Source organism: Mytilus trossulus, chromosome 10 (genome assembly GCF_036588685.1).
Source record: "Mytilus trossulus isolate FHL-02 chromosome 10, PNRI_Mtr1.1.1.hap1, whole genome shotgun sequence".
NCBI lineage: Eukaryota > Metazoa > Mollusca > Bivalvia > Mytilida > Mytilidae > Mytilus > Mytilus trossulus.
In genome coordinates this window covers 14464735-14485342 of record NC_086382.1, presented here as the reverse complement: position 1 = coordinate 14485342, position 20608 = coordinate 14464735, and the positions used below count along the sequence as shown (strand labels likewise).

The 20608-nt window shown below is 31.6% G+C and overlaps 1 protein-coding gene across 1 annotated transcript; it reads left to right on the top strand.

The window, feature by feature from the left end:
• Positions 1-645: 645 nt before the first annotated feature.
• Positions 646-19053, top strand: LOC134686891 (probable U3 small nucleolar RNA-associated protein 11). The gene is made up of 8 exons (XM_063546726.1): positions 646-807; positions 5704-5765; positions 8074-8176; positions 11734-11850; positions 14410-14503; positions 14814-14944; positions 16154-16264; positions 18727-19053. The coding sequence occupies exons 1-8, from the start codon at positions 751-753 to the stop codon at positions 18811-18813; spliced, it is 762 nt and encodes a 253-aa protein (XP_063402796.1). The 5' UTR covers positions 646-750; the 3' UTR covers positions 18814-19053.
• The last annotated feature ends 1555 nt before the right edge of the window (positions 19054-20608 follow it).

The window sequence follows — 20608 nt, the reverse complement described above, 5'->3', positions numbered from 1 at the left end:
TATGAGGAAAATTCTTTAATTTGTCCACATTTAGAAGAAGTTTACTCATTTTGAATTGCTTGCTTCAAGGAATCAATTTGCCGACATATTTTCCGTTTGCATAGTGACCCGAGCGTAACCCTTCTCGTAAAAATCCGGTGATCGCAATACGCATGGATCTGTCATAGAAATAAACAAATACCTGATTATACATGTTAAACACATGCTCAATACCCATGCTTTTTTGTGATTTGTTTACTATAAGGTGACAATCGGTAAAACTCGGCGTCAAAACATGGCATTTAATGAGCAGCCATATTTGTTAATTCATAACAAACAGAGAGAAAAAAAATTGACGATTATATATATGATATATTTGTTAAATCATAACAAACAGAGAGAAAAAAATTACGATTACATGATATATTTGCGAAAATAATGATAAAATCGTGCACAGAGGACTGAGTTTATGATGTATACATGCATTGGTTCAAGAATTAGATAAACATTATTTTTCACCACTCACTCGTTTCATATGACTTTAACCAAATGTATCCCATAAACGTTAAAGCAATTTCTAGCACAAATTATTATGGATTTTCCAACGTTCGTGTTAGTACGTTATTTTACATATTAGATTTTGGTTCTTGGTTTTATGGTATTTGACTCTTTAGTTAGGAGATAAATATATGACAACTTCCTGTTAATTTTTTCTCACGTTGTTTTCGTTTTGCATTTAACTCAAGTGATTAACCAACAAATTAACCCAAGATGTCGATGAGAAATCTAAACAAAGCGAGAGCTCGCTCTCACAAAGAAAGGAGCCAGGTAGGAATCTGGTGTTCTTCACCCTTGTTTCATTAAACCGAAGGGAATTTCCAAAAGAAAATTATATGGTCTCCACGTCTCTATCAGCTGATCAGTCTATGATTTATCAAACTCAATATAACTCCACTATCATGAACTTGCAGGAAATGTAAATGTCACATAGATGCAATAGATCTAATTGATCAGGTCAGGAATAACCACCATTTGGTGGATTATATCTCACATTGATGTATAATCCACCAATTGACATATATATTGTATCGTATTGTGTTTTCGACCGTCTGACGTTTTCGACCTAATTCTACTTTCACTTCCCATATGCAGTGATTTGGCTAGCGCTCGTCACTTTCGTAATTTACGAAAGGGTTTTCGCATTGACGAAAATTTTTGAAATCAATTTTGTCACTTAAGTTTAGAAAGTGTAAAAACATTTTGTCATTAAAATACTATAAAGCTACCTGTCTTTATGATTTTGACAAGTTTATGACCCCCAGGTAATTAACATTTTCAACAGTTGTTACAAGTTGTGATTACAATTTACAAGTTGTGTTGAAGGCCGTACTTTAACCTCAGAGATGCAACAAATCGTCGGACCTAAGGGGCAGAATTTATGCAGGTCCGGCAAAACTTGTAGCTGTGCAGGACCTGATGGCGGGCAATATTTAAGTCCGCTTGGGTCCGCCAAAACTGAAATCCCCGTCGGCCCCGGCATAGTATTTTGTTTATAAAATTGCGATCATCTTTAATAAAAGTAAATGTCCTGTTCCCCCGCATTTTCTAACTCCGGGAACCAGTATTTCCGCTTAGTAATAGTCTTTCGTACCTTGTCCATCTCGCCCCGAACAATTCTCCGTATTTCCGTCATGTTTTTTGTTTTAGAAATTCCCTCTCTAGGAAGGAGGTCTATTAGTATTAAGCATAGTTGATAAGTTCAGGAAATATGTCATGGCCGATAAAATTTGTAAGTGGGTCGAAACCCGGTAAAAGACCAAACCAGTCACCTATTCAAGTTGATAAAGCTGTAAAGACGAATGAATCTGCGAGTGATAATGATTCTGACTATGAGTCAGATTTTAAATTTGAACAGAATGAAACTACCAATGACTATCTTGTTTCCAAGTACTCTTGTGAAGAATAACTTTTAATCAGATCAATATTATGTAATGTATTATTCAATAAACTACAATTGTTATGAATCACAGGTTATTTTAAAATAATAATAATATCAACAAAATCAAAATTAACGTTTGTTCAATAGCATAATTTCATTTGATTTTTGAGTGAAAATATGGGTCTGGCAGAAATTTGATGGGTCTGGCAAAACTTGGTACCCTGTAGGCCCCATTGTCTGACAGGAAAAAAAAACTGTTTGCATCTCTGTAACCTATAATGGTTTACTTTTTAAATTGTTATTTGGATGGAGAGTTGTCTCATTGGCACTCACACCACATCTTCCTATATCTATAATCTGCTTTTCGCCATCTGATGGGTCACTTATCCGTTAATTATTAATAAATCTCAATATTGACCATTATAATTATTTCCCCAGGAAAATCATTCAGTTGACATTTCAACAACCAGGAATTTAGTTTCATCATTTGATCAAAATAATTTATGATTACGCCGGACAGTTCTCATTTGAATTTCATTATTTCTCAAACGATCACATTTTCATTTTTAAGTTCGTTTGTCGTAGATTCGTCATTTGAACTCATTTTCGTCACACCTGATCTACATTCAATTGCCATCAAAAACTTTTGACAATTTCCATTTGAAAAATATTATAGAGAACTTTATTCAATACGTTCAGATTGTCTTCACGAATTAAACAGGTGCTTCCTGTACTTTGTGCTACGCATGCGCGAAAGTAGTCCTATAACTATTTATAGACCCTGATAAAAAAACATAAACTACGAAATCATTTAGAAGCAATTAAACGAGAGAGACAAATATATTTCTCTAACTAATGGAATTAAAACCGAAAAATGATAATTTCCTGACGAATCTGGATTCGTTTTGAATTTACTATACGCGTGTCACTTCCCGTTTTCGTTTCATTTTTAAACCGAAAGTAGAAAACGTTATCTATTATTGATTTGGTTTTAAACCTCCTTTCAGTCGTTATACTCGTTCCAAAAAGGATTTTATACAGTTCTAACTTAATAGAAATAATTTCCAGATATCGAGTTAGACGACTTACAAGGATAATGATTATGCAGTGATAAAATCATTGCAAGTTAATTTCTTCTGTGATTCCTTGTTTAAAAAAATGAATCTAACTTGTGTTGTTCAGGAATGTCCTCTTGAACAAACTGAAGAGAAATTGTGAACTAAGTTTCCACATCCCATGTCAGAATCTTTCATTATAAGGGCCAATACAGTCAAATCGTACAATACTGACTGCCAGTCATGCCTACAAGTCCTTTAAAATCTGACAAAGTCAAAGATGAAGCTTAGGTAACATACATCCTTGGTCTCTTGCTGTTACACAAAAAAAAGGTTGATTTTCATGGCGCGCAAAAGTGACTAAAGCCCCCAAAATCCTAGCTGAAACCCTGCATATGCTGCGCATGCCCGCATGACTTCATATTCGGCTGCTATACTTAGCAATAGCAAATGATACCATGTGGGATGAACATTTTTCAAATAAAGTTATTATATTAAGTATTTTCATTTTTTTATTTGATTCATTTTTTTATTTGATATCACATTTTTGTACCCTTTTCACTAATACTAGTTTTACCTCCCAAAAGAATCGGTCTAAAATATATGAATTTTCTAAACTTATGGCAGAGGTCTTTTTGCATGCAAAGTTAACTTCAAGGTCATCATTAAGTCACATGACTGTCAGGTGGTTAGTTGTAATACTTAAAGTTAATTTGAATACGGAAATATGCATGCTCCTTACAGCTTTTTACCAAAAAAATAACATATCAGTTAAATTTTATTTACAGAAAAAACAGTGTCAGTGGAAATTACAGACAATACTCACCAACCTCACTTCACAACAAAAACAAAAACATGAATGTATACAAGACCATACAAGTCTTCCAAAGTGCCTTATTCTGAAATGTGTGCAACTTGTCCAAAAAAGACATCAAAATAATATTTTATATCTTATAGTTGTATATTAAACCATTTAATTCTTTCAGTCATAAGTTTGATCGCCTCTAACACTTTGATATAAACTTTGGTATCAGATTTAAAACCAATTCCAGATATGTACGATGTCGTTTCCGACTTTTGACCCGTTTTTTAGATAGTTTGAAAACACAAGACGCTTGTTTTTGTCAACAAAGGTGCCATCGATCTAATGAACTCAAATGAAAAAATAAATTAAAGATCGAAATATATTTCTGATACAATTATTTTATGCACATGTATACTAGCGACTCTCAAAATTTTAGGTATGTCTATGTTCAAACATATAACAGGGAATTTTGGAAAAATATGTTAGTAGGTCGAAAATACAATACACGAGGATATTGGTATAGACCAATTGACATACAATGCCATTTTTTTGTAATAAAATGCTTGTGTGAAATAGAAGCATCATTTTGCAACTTACAACCTATTTATGACCATTATTGAGTCCTCCGCAGGTTTCAGTTTTGTTAAAGCCTGCTGCATTTCTTGAGAATGCATGTGTACAACAATTCTTTTGTTAAAACATCTGTACTATTGACCTTATTTGACTTTTAATAATTAAAGTCAACTATTAACAAAGAGCTCCATTCACCTGTGGAGTCATAATCACATGACTGCAGACAGTATTGATGTCCATTGACAGGTGACTACAGGTAAATTAGCCAATCAAGAATTGACAAGATATATATAACAATAGAAGAAACTGCAAATACTATTATTGATTAAATGCAATATTTTATGTTACTACACTAAGCTAGGGATGTTTGACATGTTTTCATACCATAATATGGTTTTAAGAAAACAATGCTCCATTTTGGTTGAATAATTTGCTTTGCAAAACAAAGAATTATACATCAAAATACCATTATATGTCAGTTGGTGGATTATACGTCAATTGATGTATAATCCACCAATAGTGGTTATTCCTGACCTGTTGATGTTTTGAAATCTGTTCCATTTATATTTATAAATCTATACACCTTATCGCTATTTGTCAGCCATTACAGAAAATGTCTCACACCACAACGAAGAGTGATTGTTGTAAGACATCAAATGTTCAAGCGAGATAGATTCTTGGGTCAAGCCGAACAGATTTCCAAATAGCAAGATAAGGTGTATTGACTTATTGATTGGTGATTGATGCCACTTTCAACATTAGTCAGTTTTATTGATGGAGGAAGCCTGATTCAGAGCTGAAGAAAAACACTGATCTTTAGCAGGAAAACTGACAATCAATTGTGATGTTTAAATTTTCCGCAAACGTTTATGTGATGTCCAGTCATCGAGTAATGACAGAAAAATAGTAATGATCATGTGCATTGTCCTATACTCTTTGCTTAAAATTCTCATGTTTCAGAATTCAGGGGCATAACTGAAAAAGAGTTATTTTGTAACCCATACCAATTATAGACTCTTCTAAAAACTACTTTTGTTTGTTACAGTTTTGTGGCATAAAAGAGCTTTATCTTATATTTCAGTTAGAACTATCAATCGAAAAGGGGATTATTTAACATCCTTGACAACCCATGAGTGTCTTCAATGGTCAGTTATTGATGAAGAATTTATGTAATTTGAAATTTATGCATTATAATTAGAACTTATGATGGGAATAGTAATTTTTTTAATATTTTTTATTTAATTATTCTCAGAAAATTATAATCATTTAAGGGTTCATCTTATTATTAATGGGTTACAGCTTGGTAGAGATTTAATAGCAAAATATATGAAAACTCAAATACTTTTTTTCAGCCTCAATATAGGGAACATCTAGGAACCCTTGAAAAGAAAAAAGATTACAAGTTGAGAGCAGAGTAAGTTGTGTTGATATGTAAAATATGTACATTGTTATAACCAAATTATCTATTTTACATTCCTGTTAACCGTGTTAGTCTATCTTCCACCTTGCCATGTAGCTCTGTCCTTTGTAGGCTTTTGTAGTTAAACTTAAGGTTCCACTAAAGTCAAAATATAGGACACTTCATAAACATCTAAACTTTGCCTGTATTTTTCAACCTATAATGAATAAAGTCATAAACTATGAAAACATATGTTCATTAAAACATACTTTACATATAAACACTGTGTAAATTGTAAATAAACTTGAAATTGTTATGTTGTGGCCAAACCGGTTCTTGGGGTGAACACTAAATTTTCAAAAAAATCTGCAGGCCTGCATGACGACTTAATTTGCTTAAAATTGGTATGGACGAATAATATTACATGTAATGCAGGGCAAGCCATTGTTGATTTTTTATAAAAGGTATTGATTTTCGAGTTTCAGTTAATTTCATGTATCTAAGTGAACGAATATGGAAGGTACAATACAGAAATTAGACAAATATGCCATTAAAACATATGTATGTGAAAAATCAACAATGGCTTGCCCTGCATTACATGTAATAGTATTCGTTTATACCAATTTTAAGCAAATTAAGTCGTCTTGCAGGCCTGCAGATTTTTTGGAAAATTTAGTGTTCACCCCAAGAACCGGTTTGGCCACAACATAACAATTTCAAGTTTATTTACAATTTACACAGTGTGTATATGTAAAGTATGTTTAAATGAACATATGTTTTCATAGTTTATGACTTTATTCATTAAAGGTTGAAAAATACAGGCAAAGTTTAGATGTTTATGAAGTGTCCTATATTTTGACTTTAGTGGAACCTTAACACCCAATACATTGCCAATTTTTTTGTGGTTGTTCATACAAAACAATAAAGTCACTGTGCTCATAAGAAGCCTTCCTTTAAAAAGGACACTGGTAGCTATAGAGAATTACAGACAAATCATCTTAATTATATGTATCCTTATAGAACTGTCTTTGGTGTACTTACAACATGTACAATCCATACAATGTTGATAACAGGAATTTATTTCTAGTGTGTACTTTTTCTTCAAAATGATGTCTTGTCTGACACTTTTATTCATTTCATTTCAATATGATTGCTAATCACTTTGGATGTTTGTCGTCATTTATGAACTTTTAAAAATCTTTTCCTTTAAAATATCTCAGTTAAATTTGAACAATCTAAGCAACAACTAACATTCAGGTATTTAGAAGAACGAAAAAAATGTGCTGCAAAACATATCAACAAAAAGAGAATAAGTCATGATTTAAATTCTAGTCTTAATGTGTTACTGAGTATCCAAAGTTGAAGATGAACTTAGACTTAGTTGAAGGACACAGCATTATTAAAACCTGTTGTTTCAATACTGTCTCTTACATTTTTGATTTGATTTGATTTTTTAATGCCACTTTTAAGCACCTGCATGTTAAAGTCATATGAAACCTTATTTTAAAAAAACATGATGCATATGTTTTTATAACAAAATGGATAGTTGTCATTATTAAACTTATGTACATATACTTTTTTTTGGAAGAAAATTCTTTAATTTGTCCACATTTAGAAGAAGTTTACTTTTTTTATAATTGCTTGCTGCCAGGAAGCAATTGGTTGACATATTTTCTGTCTTCAAAGTGACCTTAGTGTGACCCTCCTTGTAAAAATCCAGTGATTGCAATATGCATGGATCTGTCACTGAAATAAACTATTATCTGATTGTACATGTTATACACATGCTCATATCAATGCTTCTAAATTATTGTTGACTGGTTACTATAAGGTGATAATCAGTAAACTACTGCTTCAAAACACGACAATTAATGACCTGCCATATTTTCACTTCATAACAGACATAGAGGGAAAAAAACACGATTATACATATTTTTGCGAAAAAAATTATGAAGTCATGCACAAAAGACGAAGTTTATGATATATACATGCATTGGTTCAAGAATTGGATATACATTATTTTTCACCAGTCACTTGTGAGTGCCCAGAGAAAACCACATACCTTTGATAGGAAAACTGACAATCCGTGTCAATTAAGATTGGAGTGCACCTGCAAGAGCAGGGTTTGAACTCACAACCTCAGTGTTGACTGGCTAGTCATGAAAGTAGTAACTTTCATCAACTGTTCGGCCACAGAGGTCCCAAATATTGATTTCATTACAAACTGCATCATTGATTAATAGAATTTGATATGAAGACACAATAAAGAATGTGATTTCATAAATAAGAATGTTATAATAATGATAATTTTTCAATATTTCAGAAACTATCAGAGAAAACAGAATACTTTGAAGTCATTGAAAAGAAAAGCCCTTGATAAAAATCCAGATGAATTTTATTTTAAAATGGTCAACACTCAGAAAGTGGTAAATTAATTTAGATATATATTTTATGACTGTGAAGTTATAAATGAATAATAATGATGCATTTCAAAACGAGAAAAAGCAGCACTATTTGTTTGTTAGGAGATAAACCACACACAGGTTGAAAATTTTCTATAAATTAAACAGTCTTAAAAAAAATCAACTAATTTTCTTAAATGATTTTACAAGTACAAAAATAACATGGATATGTCAAACTTGAATATTTTTTCTTTATATTAATAAATTTGTAGGACTCAAATCTATGGTGGGTTCCAAATCTAAGGCAGATTCATAATCTATGGTAAACATGGTAAATGTGACGTCATGCCATCCGAAATCTATGGCAGATATTTTACAATCCTAATCTATGGCAAGTTTTGTAGTTTCCTAATCTATGGGGGATTTTTATTGTTTCCAAATCTTTGGCAATTTTTTTATACGACCGCAAATTTTGAAAAAATTTTCGTCGTATATTGCTATCACGTTGTCGTCGTCGTCGTCGTCGTCGTCCGAATACTTTTAGTTTTCGCACTCTAACTTTAGTAAAAGTGAATAGAAATCTATGAAATTTTAACACAAGGTTTATGACCATAAAAGGAAGGCTGGTATTGATTTTGGGAGTTTTGGTCCCAACATTTTAGGAATTAGGGGCCAAAAAGGGCCCAAATAAGCATTTTCTTGGTTTTCGCACTATAACTTTAGTTTAAGTTAATAGAAATCTATGAAATTTTGACACAAGGTTTATGACCACAAAAGAAAGGTTGGGATTGATTTTGGGAGTTTTGGTTTCAACAGTTTAGGAATTAGGGGCCAAAAAAGGGCCCAAATAAGCATTATTCTTGGTTTTCGCACAATAACTTTAGTTAAAGTAAATAGAAATCAATGAAATTTAAACACAATGTTTATGACCACAAAAGGAAGGTTGGTATTGATTTTGGGAGTTTCGGTCCCAACAGTTTAGGAATTAGGGGCCAAAAAGGGACCCAAATAAGCATTTTTCTTGGTTTTCGCACCATAGCGTTAGTATAAGTAAATAGAAATCTATGAAATTTAAACACAAGGTTTATGACTATGAAAGGAAGGTTGGTATTGATTTTGGGAGTTTTGGTCCCTACAGTTAAGGAAAAAGGGGCCCAAAGGGTCCAAAATTAAACTTTGTTTGATTTCATCAAAATTGAATAATTGGGGTTCTTTAATATGCCGAATCTAACTGTGTATGTAGATTCTTAATTTTTGGTCCCCTTTTCAAATTGGTCTACATTAAGGTCCAAAGGGTCCAAAATTAAACTTAGTTTGATTTTAACAAAAATTGAAACCTTTGGGTTCTTTGATATGCTGAATCTAAAAATGTACTGAGATTTTTGATTATTGGCCCAGTTTTCAAGTTGGCCCAAATCGAGGTCCAAAATTAAACATTGTTTGATTTCATCAAAAATTGAATAATTGGGGTTCTTTGATATGCCAAATCTAACTGTGTATGTAGATTCTTAATTTTTGGTCCAGTTTTAAAATTGGTCTAAATTAAAGTGCAAAGGGTCCAAAATTAAACTAAGTTTGATTTTAACAAAAATTAAATTCTTGGGCCTCTTTGATATGCTGAATCGAAACATGTACTTAGATTTTTGATTATGGGCCCAGTTTTCAAGTTGGTCCAAATCAGGATCTAAAATTATTGTATTAAGTATTGTGCAATAGCAAGTCTTTTCAATTGCACAGTATTGTGCAATGGCAAGAAATATCTAATTTCACAATATTGTGAAATAGCAAATTTTTTTTTAATTAAGAGTTATCTTTCTTTGTCCAGTATAGTAAGCAAGAAATATCTGCAAGATTTTTTTTTAATTGGAGTAATCTTTCTTTGTCCAGAATCAACTTAAATCTTTGTTATATATACACAATATACAATGTATATTCACTTTTTACTACCAACTGATAAATTTAAATAATCTTTACCATTCAGTGATAACAAGCAGTTTTTTTACATCTTAATATTTTATGATGTATTTAAATGAGTAGTAATTGTTGCAAACTCCATTAGAATATTTTAATTGAAATTAGTTTTGGAATAAGGGAAAGGGGGATGTGATTAAAAAATTGGGTTCAATTTTTCTCATTTGAAATTTCATAAATAAAAAGAAAATTTTTTCAAACATTTTTTTGAGAGGATTAATATTCAAAAGCATAGTGAATTGCTCTAAGAGAAAACAAAAATTTTAAGTTCATTTGAATACATTCATTCTGTGTCAGAAACCTATGCTGTGTCAACTATTTAATCACAATCCAAATTTAGAGCGGAATCCAGCTTGAATGTTGTGTCCATACTTGCCCCAACCGTTCAGGGTTCAACCTCTGCGGTCGTATAAAGCTACGCCCTGCGGAGCATCTGGTTGCAAATGGAAAACAATGCAGTACATATTCGATCAATGACATGTCATAAATTATTGTTAAATTTATAAGCGACATGTACATTTCGAGAAATGCTTTATTAAGCACTAAATAACTTTGTGGTACCACCTCCTCATATAATGTTTATAAATTTGGTATGATATATATATGTTTGTATGTTTGTGTATAACAAATTTGTATGGTCTTTGTATCAATACTGTAATTTTGGATTTTAAACCAATAAAAATTACTTACTTACTTACTAAATTATACATTCATAAACCTAAATATAGACTTCAAGATGAAGTGATGTGCTCTGTAAAAAATAAACATTTTTAATATGTGCATGGTATCTGTTTAATTCATTCATTAAACCAACTAATTAGTCCTTTAACAAACAAGAAGACCGTTTTTTGTAAAAAAAAAAAAATAACAAATAACTAATAAAATATAGTAGTTTGAATTTTCAAATAATATTTTTTTTTATTTCAGAAATGTCGTTAATTCATCTTTTTTTATTTGATGTGGATTTAAATCATATTTGTATCTGGTAAATTGATCTTTCTCATTATAAACTTGGCCAGCCATAGACCGTAGAATACTACCAAAACTCCTTTTAAAAAATATGCGATACTGAAAATAGCTGTGCCCTTATTCATCACAGGTATTGACTGGTACAGTACATCTTGTCCCTCTTCTGAATAGTAGGTCACATTTTCCTTTAAACCACCGGCAAATTTTTATCAGGAAAATTACTTCATCCTGAGTAGGGTTCAAATATATGGGTTCCGCCATCAATATCGGCAGCTAAAATGTAATATATGGCGTTATTCAATTGTTACTCTCTCCCACAATAGATTTGAAGAAAACAAAAATCTGCCATAGATTTGAGTTGTTTGGATTTGTAACGTCACATTTACCATAGATTAGGAATCTGCCATAGATTTGGAACCCGCATAGATTTGAGTCCTACATATTTACATTAAGAAAGTTTGAAAATTGCAAAAAGAAATCACCACATAGTCAACAAGAAGGCCAATAAATTTAAAACTCTGCTAAGATAGACAGTTTTTTATGCCCCAGTAATAGTTATTCAAGACTTTTACATTACTTAAAGACATCAAACCTTCCATTTAATATTCTGAAGGGTTAAACCTATTTAATGTTTTTATTAGGATGGAGTCCATGAAAAGAAAGAAAGCAGCGAACCAGTGCATACAGATGCTGAAATCAAACTTATGTATTCACAAGATCAAAGATATGTCACTATGAAAAGAACATCAGAATTGAAGGTAAATCTTTATGTATTACTTGGCCTTTTTACTCAAAAAGAATTCCAGAATAAAGGGATATTGTAATTTGCAGTATTTGTTAATGTTTTCTGTATACAATAATTCATATCAGTGTATTATTTATTTATTTTCATGCCCAACCTAAGATAGTAGAGGGGCATTATGTTTTCTTGTATTTATGTCCGTTATTCCGTCCATTCGTTTATCCGTTTGTTATTCCATCTGTCCCGCCTCAGGTTAAAGTTTTTGGTCAAAGTAGTTTTTGATGAAGCTGAAGTCTAATCAATTTGAAACTTAGTCCTGTTGTTGCTTATGATAAGATCTTTCTAATTTTAAAGCCGAATTAGACTTTTGACCCCAATTTCATGGTCCACTGAACATAGAAAATGAACGTGGGAGTTTCAGGTTTAAGTTTTTGATCAAGGTATTTTTTTTATGAAGTTGAAGTCCAATCAACTTGAAATTTAGTACACATGTTCCCTTTGGTATGATCTTTATATTTCAATGCCAAATTAGATATTTTACCCAATTTCAGGGTCCATGTAACATGGAACATGATAGTGCAAGTGGGGCATCCTTGTACTTTAGACACATTCTTGTTTGATACTGTATTTGTTTGCAACTAAAAAAGTGCATATTTTTTATTCATAATTGCAAAATTTAAATTAAAATATTTTTATGATATATTATTGCGAAACCTATCATAGTTTTCCACAGATTCACCTGCAAGTTACCTGTCCATTTAAACTTTTGTAAGTTCTATTGTCCCATCTAACAAATACAACAGGTATTGTTCTCTGTATACTTTATTCAATGCGACCTTTAAATTTCTTGCAAGAGAAATCTATCACTCACTGATTAATTTACCTGAACAAAAAATTGAACTGTCAATGATGGAAATACATGTACAAATAAGTAATTATAAAACTGCATGTGATGTTGTATTTATTCAATCAATAACACATTTTCAATTTGTCTGATATAAACACTGATTTAAAAAATTAAAAGTTGATTTCTGATCAAATTTCAACATTTTACCTATTAAAGTTTGCTTGTTTTAGTCTGTTCACAAATAAAAACTTAAAATGAAAATGTTTAAATAAAGGTCTTCATGAATGTATTCTTAATAACTGAAGAACCATGAAAAACATGCACATTCTTTGAAACATAAATGCATGCAGTACTTAAAAAATTTATCAGACATAAACTTTATAATTAAATCAGTGCTTATATTGAACAGATTGAATATATATTATTGATATAGAATAAATACTGTATCACTTGCAGTTTATGTGAGTTTATACATGTATTTCAATCAACAAAGAAGATATTTTTTTGGTCAGGCAAATTAATCAATGAGTGATAGATTTCTCCTGCAAGAAATTTAAATGTCCAAGTGAATAAACTACACAGAGAACAATAGCTATTGTATTGATTCAATGGGACAGGTAAACTTGCAAAAGTTTAAATACCTTGGTAAAGAGCAGACGACTCTGTGGAAAACTTTCATTTGGTTTGCTATGATATTTTTGTTAATTTTGACCCTGTCCCTTAGAAAAAGAACTAAATAAAAATAAACAGTCGCATTATACTGGTAGTAGATTCTAATGAAAATAAATGGCTTCCCATATGATAAAGAGAGAAGAAAGATACTAGAGGGACATTCACTCACATAATTCTAAAATAATCTGACAACGCCACGGCTAAAAAAGTAAAAGACAAACAGACAAACAGTAGTACACAAAACAGAACATATATTTTTATGTTGTACTGTTATACCACTGTCCCAGGTTAGGGGAGGGTTGGAATCCCGCTAACATGTTTAACCCCACCACATTATTTATGTATGTGCCTGTCCCAAGTTAGGAGCCTGTAATTCAGTGGTTGTCGTTTGTTTATGTGTTATATTTTTGTTTTTCATTCATTTTTTTACATAAATAAGGCTGTTAGAATTCTCGTTTGAATTGTTTTACATTGTCTTATCTGGGCCTTTTATAGCTGACTATGCGGTATGGGCTTTGCTCATTGTTGAAGGCCGTACGGTGACCTATAGTTGTTAATGCTTGTGTGATTTTGGTCTTTTGTGGATAGTTGTCTCATTGGCAATCATACCACATCTTCTTTTTTATATAGAAAACTTAAGAGCAATATGAACCCCATAAAAAAAACTGGGGGTGATCTCAGGTGCTGCAATAGGACAAGCAGATCCTGCTCCACATTTGGCATCTGTCATGACATTCAATTTCTTAAGATGGCTATTTTATGAAGACTTTTGATGTTCAGTTGCTGTCTCAAAGATATTCATTCTTCTTCAGAGAGAAAGACTGTTTTATGAATTCATCTTTATAAGCTGTTTCATTTGAACAATTTAGAATAAGCAGCCAAGTTAAGTTAACAGCTTAAAAAAAAGATTTAAAATTCAGAAACTAACTTTTGTACCTAAATGAACAGATGAAAGTCTTGCATTATAGATTTTCCATATCATTATTATTACTTCTTACAAAATATATATCATTGATGACACACTCAAAATTTATTTTCCATTCTCCTGACTTACAGAAAATAGAGAAATTAAAGAGCTCCTTGCACCTACTCGACAGTGATGAGAAACCAAAAAATAAACATATCATTTTCGTTGATTCTAAAAAAGAAGGTAAGTTGTCATTGCAAACTCAATGTCTAAAATTAAAAAAAATAATTCTGGTAAATTTATTTAAAAATCTCCTTTTGTCTTATTTATATTATAAAAACAACCAATTATTATTTTAAATTTATAAAAATTTTCTGCAACTTTATTTTTTTTCTACTTAAAAAGATCAGATTCATGAAAATGTTGTTATTTTGAATTCTATTTGATGTTTTGGTCATTATATGTCAATTTTGTCATTGCCACTTTTAACAAGCAGAAAGTGGAAACAAAATATTTGGGACCAATAACTACAATAAATTTCTGATCTTTCCAGCGAAAGAATTTGATGCTGCAAAGTATTTCAATACACATCCCTCGTTAGTGAACAGAACATACAACAGACCAACAACTGAGATGTTAAAGAAAGGTTTCCATAATGACAGTATGGATGAAGCAACTTTACAGGTTTGATTTTAAAAACAACATGTATATATTTAGCTGCAATATATATAAAAGTACAATATTTCTTTACTATTTTGTGTGAAAATCATTTTGCCTAGAATTACTCTTTAAGGGTGTATTGCCCAGTGCTGGAAATTGTGGGTTTTCATACCCTGGTCATACTTTGCCAACCCTGCTTCAAACAATGATTCTATAATGCCAATATGGATGAAGCAACTTTACAGGTTTTATTTTAAATGCAATAAGGAGAGATATCATAAGAGCTAGTAACTCTGAAAAATAATCAGGATCTTCAGTTTTATGTTCTCTTTGCACTCTTGAATACTCCACTAATAAAAACTAACCGCCATGTTATAGATAGCCAATACTCCACTAATAAAAACTAACCGCCATGTTATAGATAGCCAATACTCCACTAATAAAAACTAACCGCCATGTTATAGATAGCCAATACTGCTGAATATTTAAAATTGAAGAATGAGACAACTCTTCACAAGAGACCAAAATGCTACAGAAATCAACAACTATAGGTCACTGTACACATTCAAAAATGAGCAAAGCTCATACCCCAGTCAATTATAAAAGGTCCGAAATAACAAACATTAAACAATTCAAACAAGAAAACTAACTTCCTAATTTCTGTACAAAAAATAAACAAAAAACAAATATGTTCCACTGTAGCAAATAAAAACCACTGAATTACAGGCTCCTTACTTGGGACAGGCACATACTGGTACATACAGAATGTAGTTAGGGTTAAGCATGAGAGCGTGATCCCAACCCTCTGAAGTCAGGTTAAACACCAAATATAAATCAATCAATCTGTACAGGATTGTGTTTTCTCATTTCAAATTGTTTTATTTGATAAAACTGTCTACCTAAAATGTCTTGAGTCTGAAGTAAATTAGAATTAAACCTCATAACCCCTCCCCCAAAAAAAGTATTTTAATTGGATAACAAAATTAGGTTTGTGATTCAAAATTGAAATAATTTTGCTTTATAAAACACACCATTGCTGTTTCATGTCAAAAGGCCTGTTCAAAAGAAGAGAAAAAAATATTGTGTAGTTCACTGATTGATCTTTTTTCATGTTTGCACATAATTACCCATTGTAATGTTTGTATTCATGGCTAAAATTTGGAAGACTGTCATGTCTATTTTAATACTCTTCTATATATAAATAATGTATTGATGACAATTGTTTTGATATAGGAAATTGCTGATGAAAAGAAAAAGAAATATAAACAATTGAAAAAGAGGATAGAGAGAGAAAAGGAACTCCACATCATATCACAAAAAATGGATGTAAAGAAACATTTATTAGTAAGTTGATATGATAGTTAAAAGTAGTATGTTTATTACCATTCAAATGAACAAATGATAGTTATACCTGAAACAATGAAGTTTCGTTTTTTTAGTTTATATATATACCTGGCCCAAAGTGTCATCACTTGGCATCTGTCGTTAACAAAAATTTTCTCCTCTGAAACTTCTAAGCCAAAGGAGGTAAGGACCCGTTTTTGCCTCAAATTTCAAGTTCATCTGACGAAAGATTTTGGACAATTTTTAAACACTTAAGGTCAAGGAACAGTAAATGAGCTATGTCGCAGATTTTGCTCAAATTTTGCATACAATCTTGGCTCGGTGAACTACAACTGACAATCGAAAAAATAATGCATTTATCTCTTTTATTATTTGAAATATTGCAGATTGATTTCTTTTAATATGGGTGAATATTTGTATAGAAAGCACTTAAAATCAGCGAAAAAACATACAAAATTTGTCTTAAAATCGCCAAATCTTTTATTCTACTCCATAGATTTTTCTTTAAAAACTGTATGTTGTTGACACATAAAATTCCGTTATAATGATGCAAAATAAAGATAGGGTCACCGACTTTGTTTTTTTGTCTAAAAATCATGTTTTCACCTTGTTGGTTAGTGAAAAACGTCAAAAATCAACATTTTACGGCCGGCAACACGGCGACGTTACGATAATTTCGACGTTTTATAGGATTTTTTCACAAAGAACACAACATTGAATGATGTATACCGTAAAAACGAAGTCGGTGACCCTATCTTTATTTTATATCATTATAACGGTAATTTATGTATCAACAACATATAGGTTTTTAAGAAAAATCTATGGAGTAGATTAGAGATTTTGCGATTTTAAGACAAATTTTAGAAGGTTTTATGCCGATTTTATGTGCTTTCTATACAAATGCTCACCAATTTTGTAAGAATTCAATCAGTAATAATTCAAATGATAAATGAGATAAATGCATCATTATTTCGATTTTTAGTTGAAGTTCATCGAGCCAGAGTTGTATGCAAAATTTTACTGAAATCTGTGACATAGTCCATTTACTGTCACTTGACCTTAAATGTCTATTTCAATTGATTCAATTATTTTTTTGTGAAAGACTTTAACTGATTCACTCATTTAAAACACTTCGATTCAAGCTTAAATATGAAAAATCTATCAAATATGCCAAAAACTGTCTTTTTTCATATGGTTTTAGTCAAAAATGAAAGTGGACGCATCAGTTCATCCTCGACTTTTATATATGTTATGTATTATCAATAAACACAACTTACATTTCAATATCAAGAATGAACACGAATGTGGCCACTTTCATTTAAGACGAAAACCGTCTAAAATTTAACTAAAATGCTGAGATTGTGAAGTTTTCAGTAATTAAGTATGACTTAATGGTGCTACTACCCGATATATGTGCATTGTAATGCCAAAATAAGCCCATATTTATGTAGCTTAGACATTATGCCTTCCCAAAAATAGCTAAAAGTTTACATTTAAACAATTTTGTAAAACTGCTATATTTTGGGGCCAAAAAGGGGTCTTTAATACTGAACCTACTCCTTTAACCAATCTTGGCCACAATCATCACTAGCGTTTCTAGTTTGAAAATGTGTCTGATGACCCTGCCTTTCAACCAAGATGGCCGACATGGCTGCAAAAAGAATATAGGGGTAGAATCCAGTTTTTGGCCTATATCTCTGAAACCAAAACATTTAGAGCAAATCTGGCAAAATTGTTAATCAGGTTAAGATTTATCTGCCTTGAAATTTTCAGATGAATTGAACAACCCGTAGTTGGTTTGCTGTCCCTGAATTGGTAATTTTTTAAAAAAAGTTTGCAGCTTTTGATTATTATCTTGAATATTATTATAGATAGAGATAAACTGTAAACAGCAATAATGTACAGCAAAATAAGACCTACAAATAGGTCAACATGACCAAAATGGTCAATTGGCCTGTTAAGGAGACATTGCCCTTTAAAGTAGATTTTAACAAAACAATTTGCATAAATTTGGTAAATTTTTACAAAAATTTCACAAATATTTTCCACTGTAACTTCTGGGCCAAGTTCATTATAGATAGAAATAAAATTGTAAGCAGCAAGGGTGTTCTACAAACACATCACCATCACCAAAACACAAATTTGTCATGAATCCATCTGTGTCCTTTGTTTAATATGCACATAGACCAAGGTAAGAGCTAGTTGTTTAAGTATTGGTCAATATCCCTTTTACACAGCTATAAATAGAAATTTAAAAACCAAGTTTAACCATTTGTGTTTTTAGAAGACAAGGAGTCAGACAATAAAGATGTAAAAACAAGTCATTTGATGTTTGTATAATACTCCCAATGATATTTCCTCAAAAATTGAAACACACAAGTAAAAGGAGATGTGCTTTTGTGTGCTTTAAACAGACTTAATTATAACAATAATAGTCCACTATTTGTGTTAATATTTTTTAGGATAAAAAAGCAAAGAAGTTAAAAATGAAAGATGAGACAAGGGAAGCTCCCGCACAGTACAGATGGGTATTCAAAAGACAAAGATGAGGAAAAATATATAGCTTGATGGATGAACTATTTATCAGAGTATACAATAAAAGTATCCATTCTAAGAAGTTACGCTGAAGATAAGATTGGGAAATGGTAGTGCATTTAAATTAATGTAAAGCATTGTAATGTAAATTGAGTACATTTTGTTTTATTATATATAAAACATTAAGATTTGAATTGCATCAGAAAAAAATGACATCTGGTTGTATACATTTGTGCAATAAAATTATCAAAACTTTCTAAAGTCTTGCAGTACCAGTTTACTTTTCATAAAAGAAAGTTGTAATATTGCTAGATATAAAAAAGAAGTTGCAGTATGATTGCTAATGAGACAACTAGATGTTTTTATATGCCTTTTTGTCTTGCCTTGGCAGAGTCCAGTCAGTCATTGCCTATTGACTATATAAAATTTAGCTTAGTTAAGATGTATTAGTTTGTGATTAGGTCAGTTTGAAGGGAACCACTAGTGGTAGGTCAAAGGTACTTGGTTTGTCAATGCATAAGCATTGGCACATCTCATTTCCATGAAGATTATTTGTCGCCCTTTCCTAAGTGGAATGACCTTGCATGTTTTGCATAGTTTACATGTGAGAATTTGTGATTAGACCAGTTTAAGAGGAACCATGTATGTCATTCCCTGATTTTGCATCTGTCAATTCTGTAACCTCAAACTAAAAACTTTTTAATATTCCTTCAGAACAATAAATATAAGGAGATGTGGTATGATTTGTTCATTGTTGAAAGCTGTACTTTGATCTAAAGTTTTCTATATCATTTAGTCTCTTGTGGAGAAGCGTCTCATTGGCAATCATATGTCATATGTCCATTCTCCTCATTTTGGTTTAGCAAGTGCTTGAACAAGATTTTATTTTATTTTTGTCGTCTGAATTTCTCACTTAAAATGAGTAATAGGTTAACCATATATGTTATATGGTTTCCTTGTGACATCTACATGTCCGTCAGACAGGGTTCATCTGAACTCCACATCATTTCATGTGCCTGTCCTAAGTCAGGAACCTTAAATTAACTGGTTGTCGTTGCTATGTTACATATTTTCTTTGTTCATCATTTTGTACCTTAATTAAGCTGATAATTTTCTCGTTTGAATTCTTTTAGATGTCATTTATAGCTGAAATTGGGCTAATGACTTTGCTTATTGTTGAAACCTTTAAGTGACCAGTAGTCGTTAACTTGGTCTATTGTGGAGAGAAGTCTCATTGCCAATCATACCACATGAGAGCCGTGGTGTAGTAGTTAGTGCATCAGACTACTAACACAAAGGTTCCTGGTTCGATTCCTGTTCGGGATGAAAAATTTAGGAACTCAATTTTCGGCTCTTCCTCGACACCATTTGCCAGTATGGTCTGAAGGAAACAATGATAGTCCGTCGGAAGGGGATGATAAATGGCTCACCCGTGTTAAGAGAGAGCCATATCTCTTGCACGTTAAAGACACCCATGTAGATTTCGAAAAAGAGTAGGCTAATGCCGCTACAAGGCAGTACTCGCACCTGCATGGTGGAAAGGGATTAATATAAGTTGCAAAACTTAGTTTCCCAATCCACTCTAAATAAATATGTTTAAAATAAACTAATCATACCACATCTTCCTTTCATATATACAGAGTCTGTATCACAGACAGATGGAATTCATTCACAGAAAGTTAGATTCATCACAATTCATGAACACATACTACACTGTACCAGTCTTTAATGGCTTTTAAGACAAGGGAGAATGAAACAAGTGAAACTGTGAGCTACTGCTCACTGATGATAACCCAGTGCTAGTGGATA

Excerpts from the sequence above, each read along its gene's own strand:
- LOC134686891 (XM_063546726.1), top strand. The coding sequence starts at position 751 with ATGTCGATGAGAAATCTAAACAAAGCGAGAGCTCGCTCTCACAAAGAA. Across the intron at positions 808-5,703 it reads CTCACAAAGAAAGGAGCCAG|CCTCAATATAGGGAACATCT; the intron begins GTAGGAATCTGG and ends ACTTTTTTTCAG. Across the intron at positions 16,265-18,726 it reads ATGTAAAGAAACATTTATTA|GATAAAAAAGCAAAGAAGTT; the intron begins GTAAGTTGATAT and ends AATATTTTTTAG.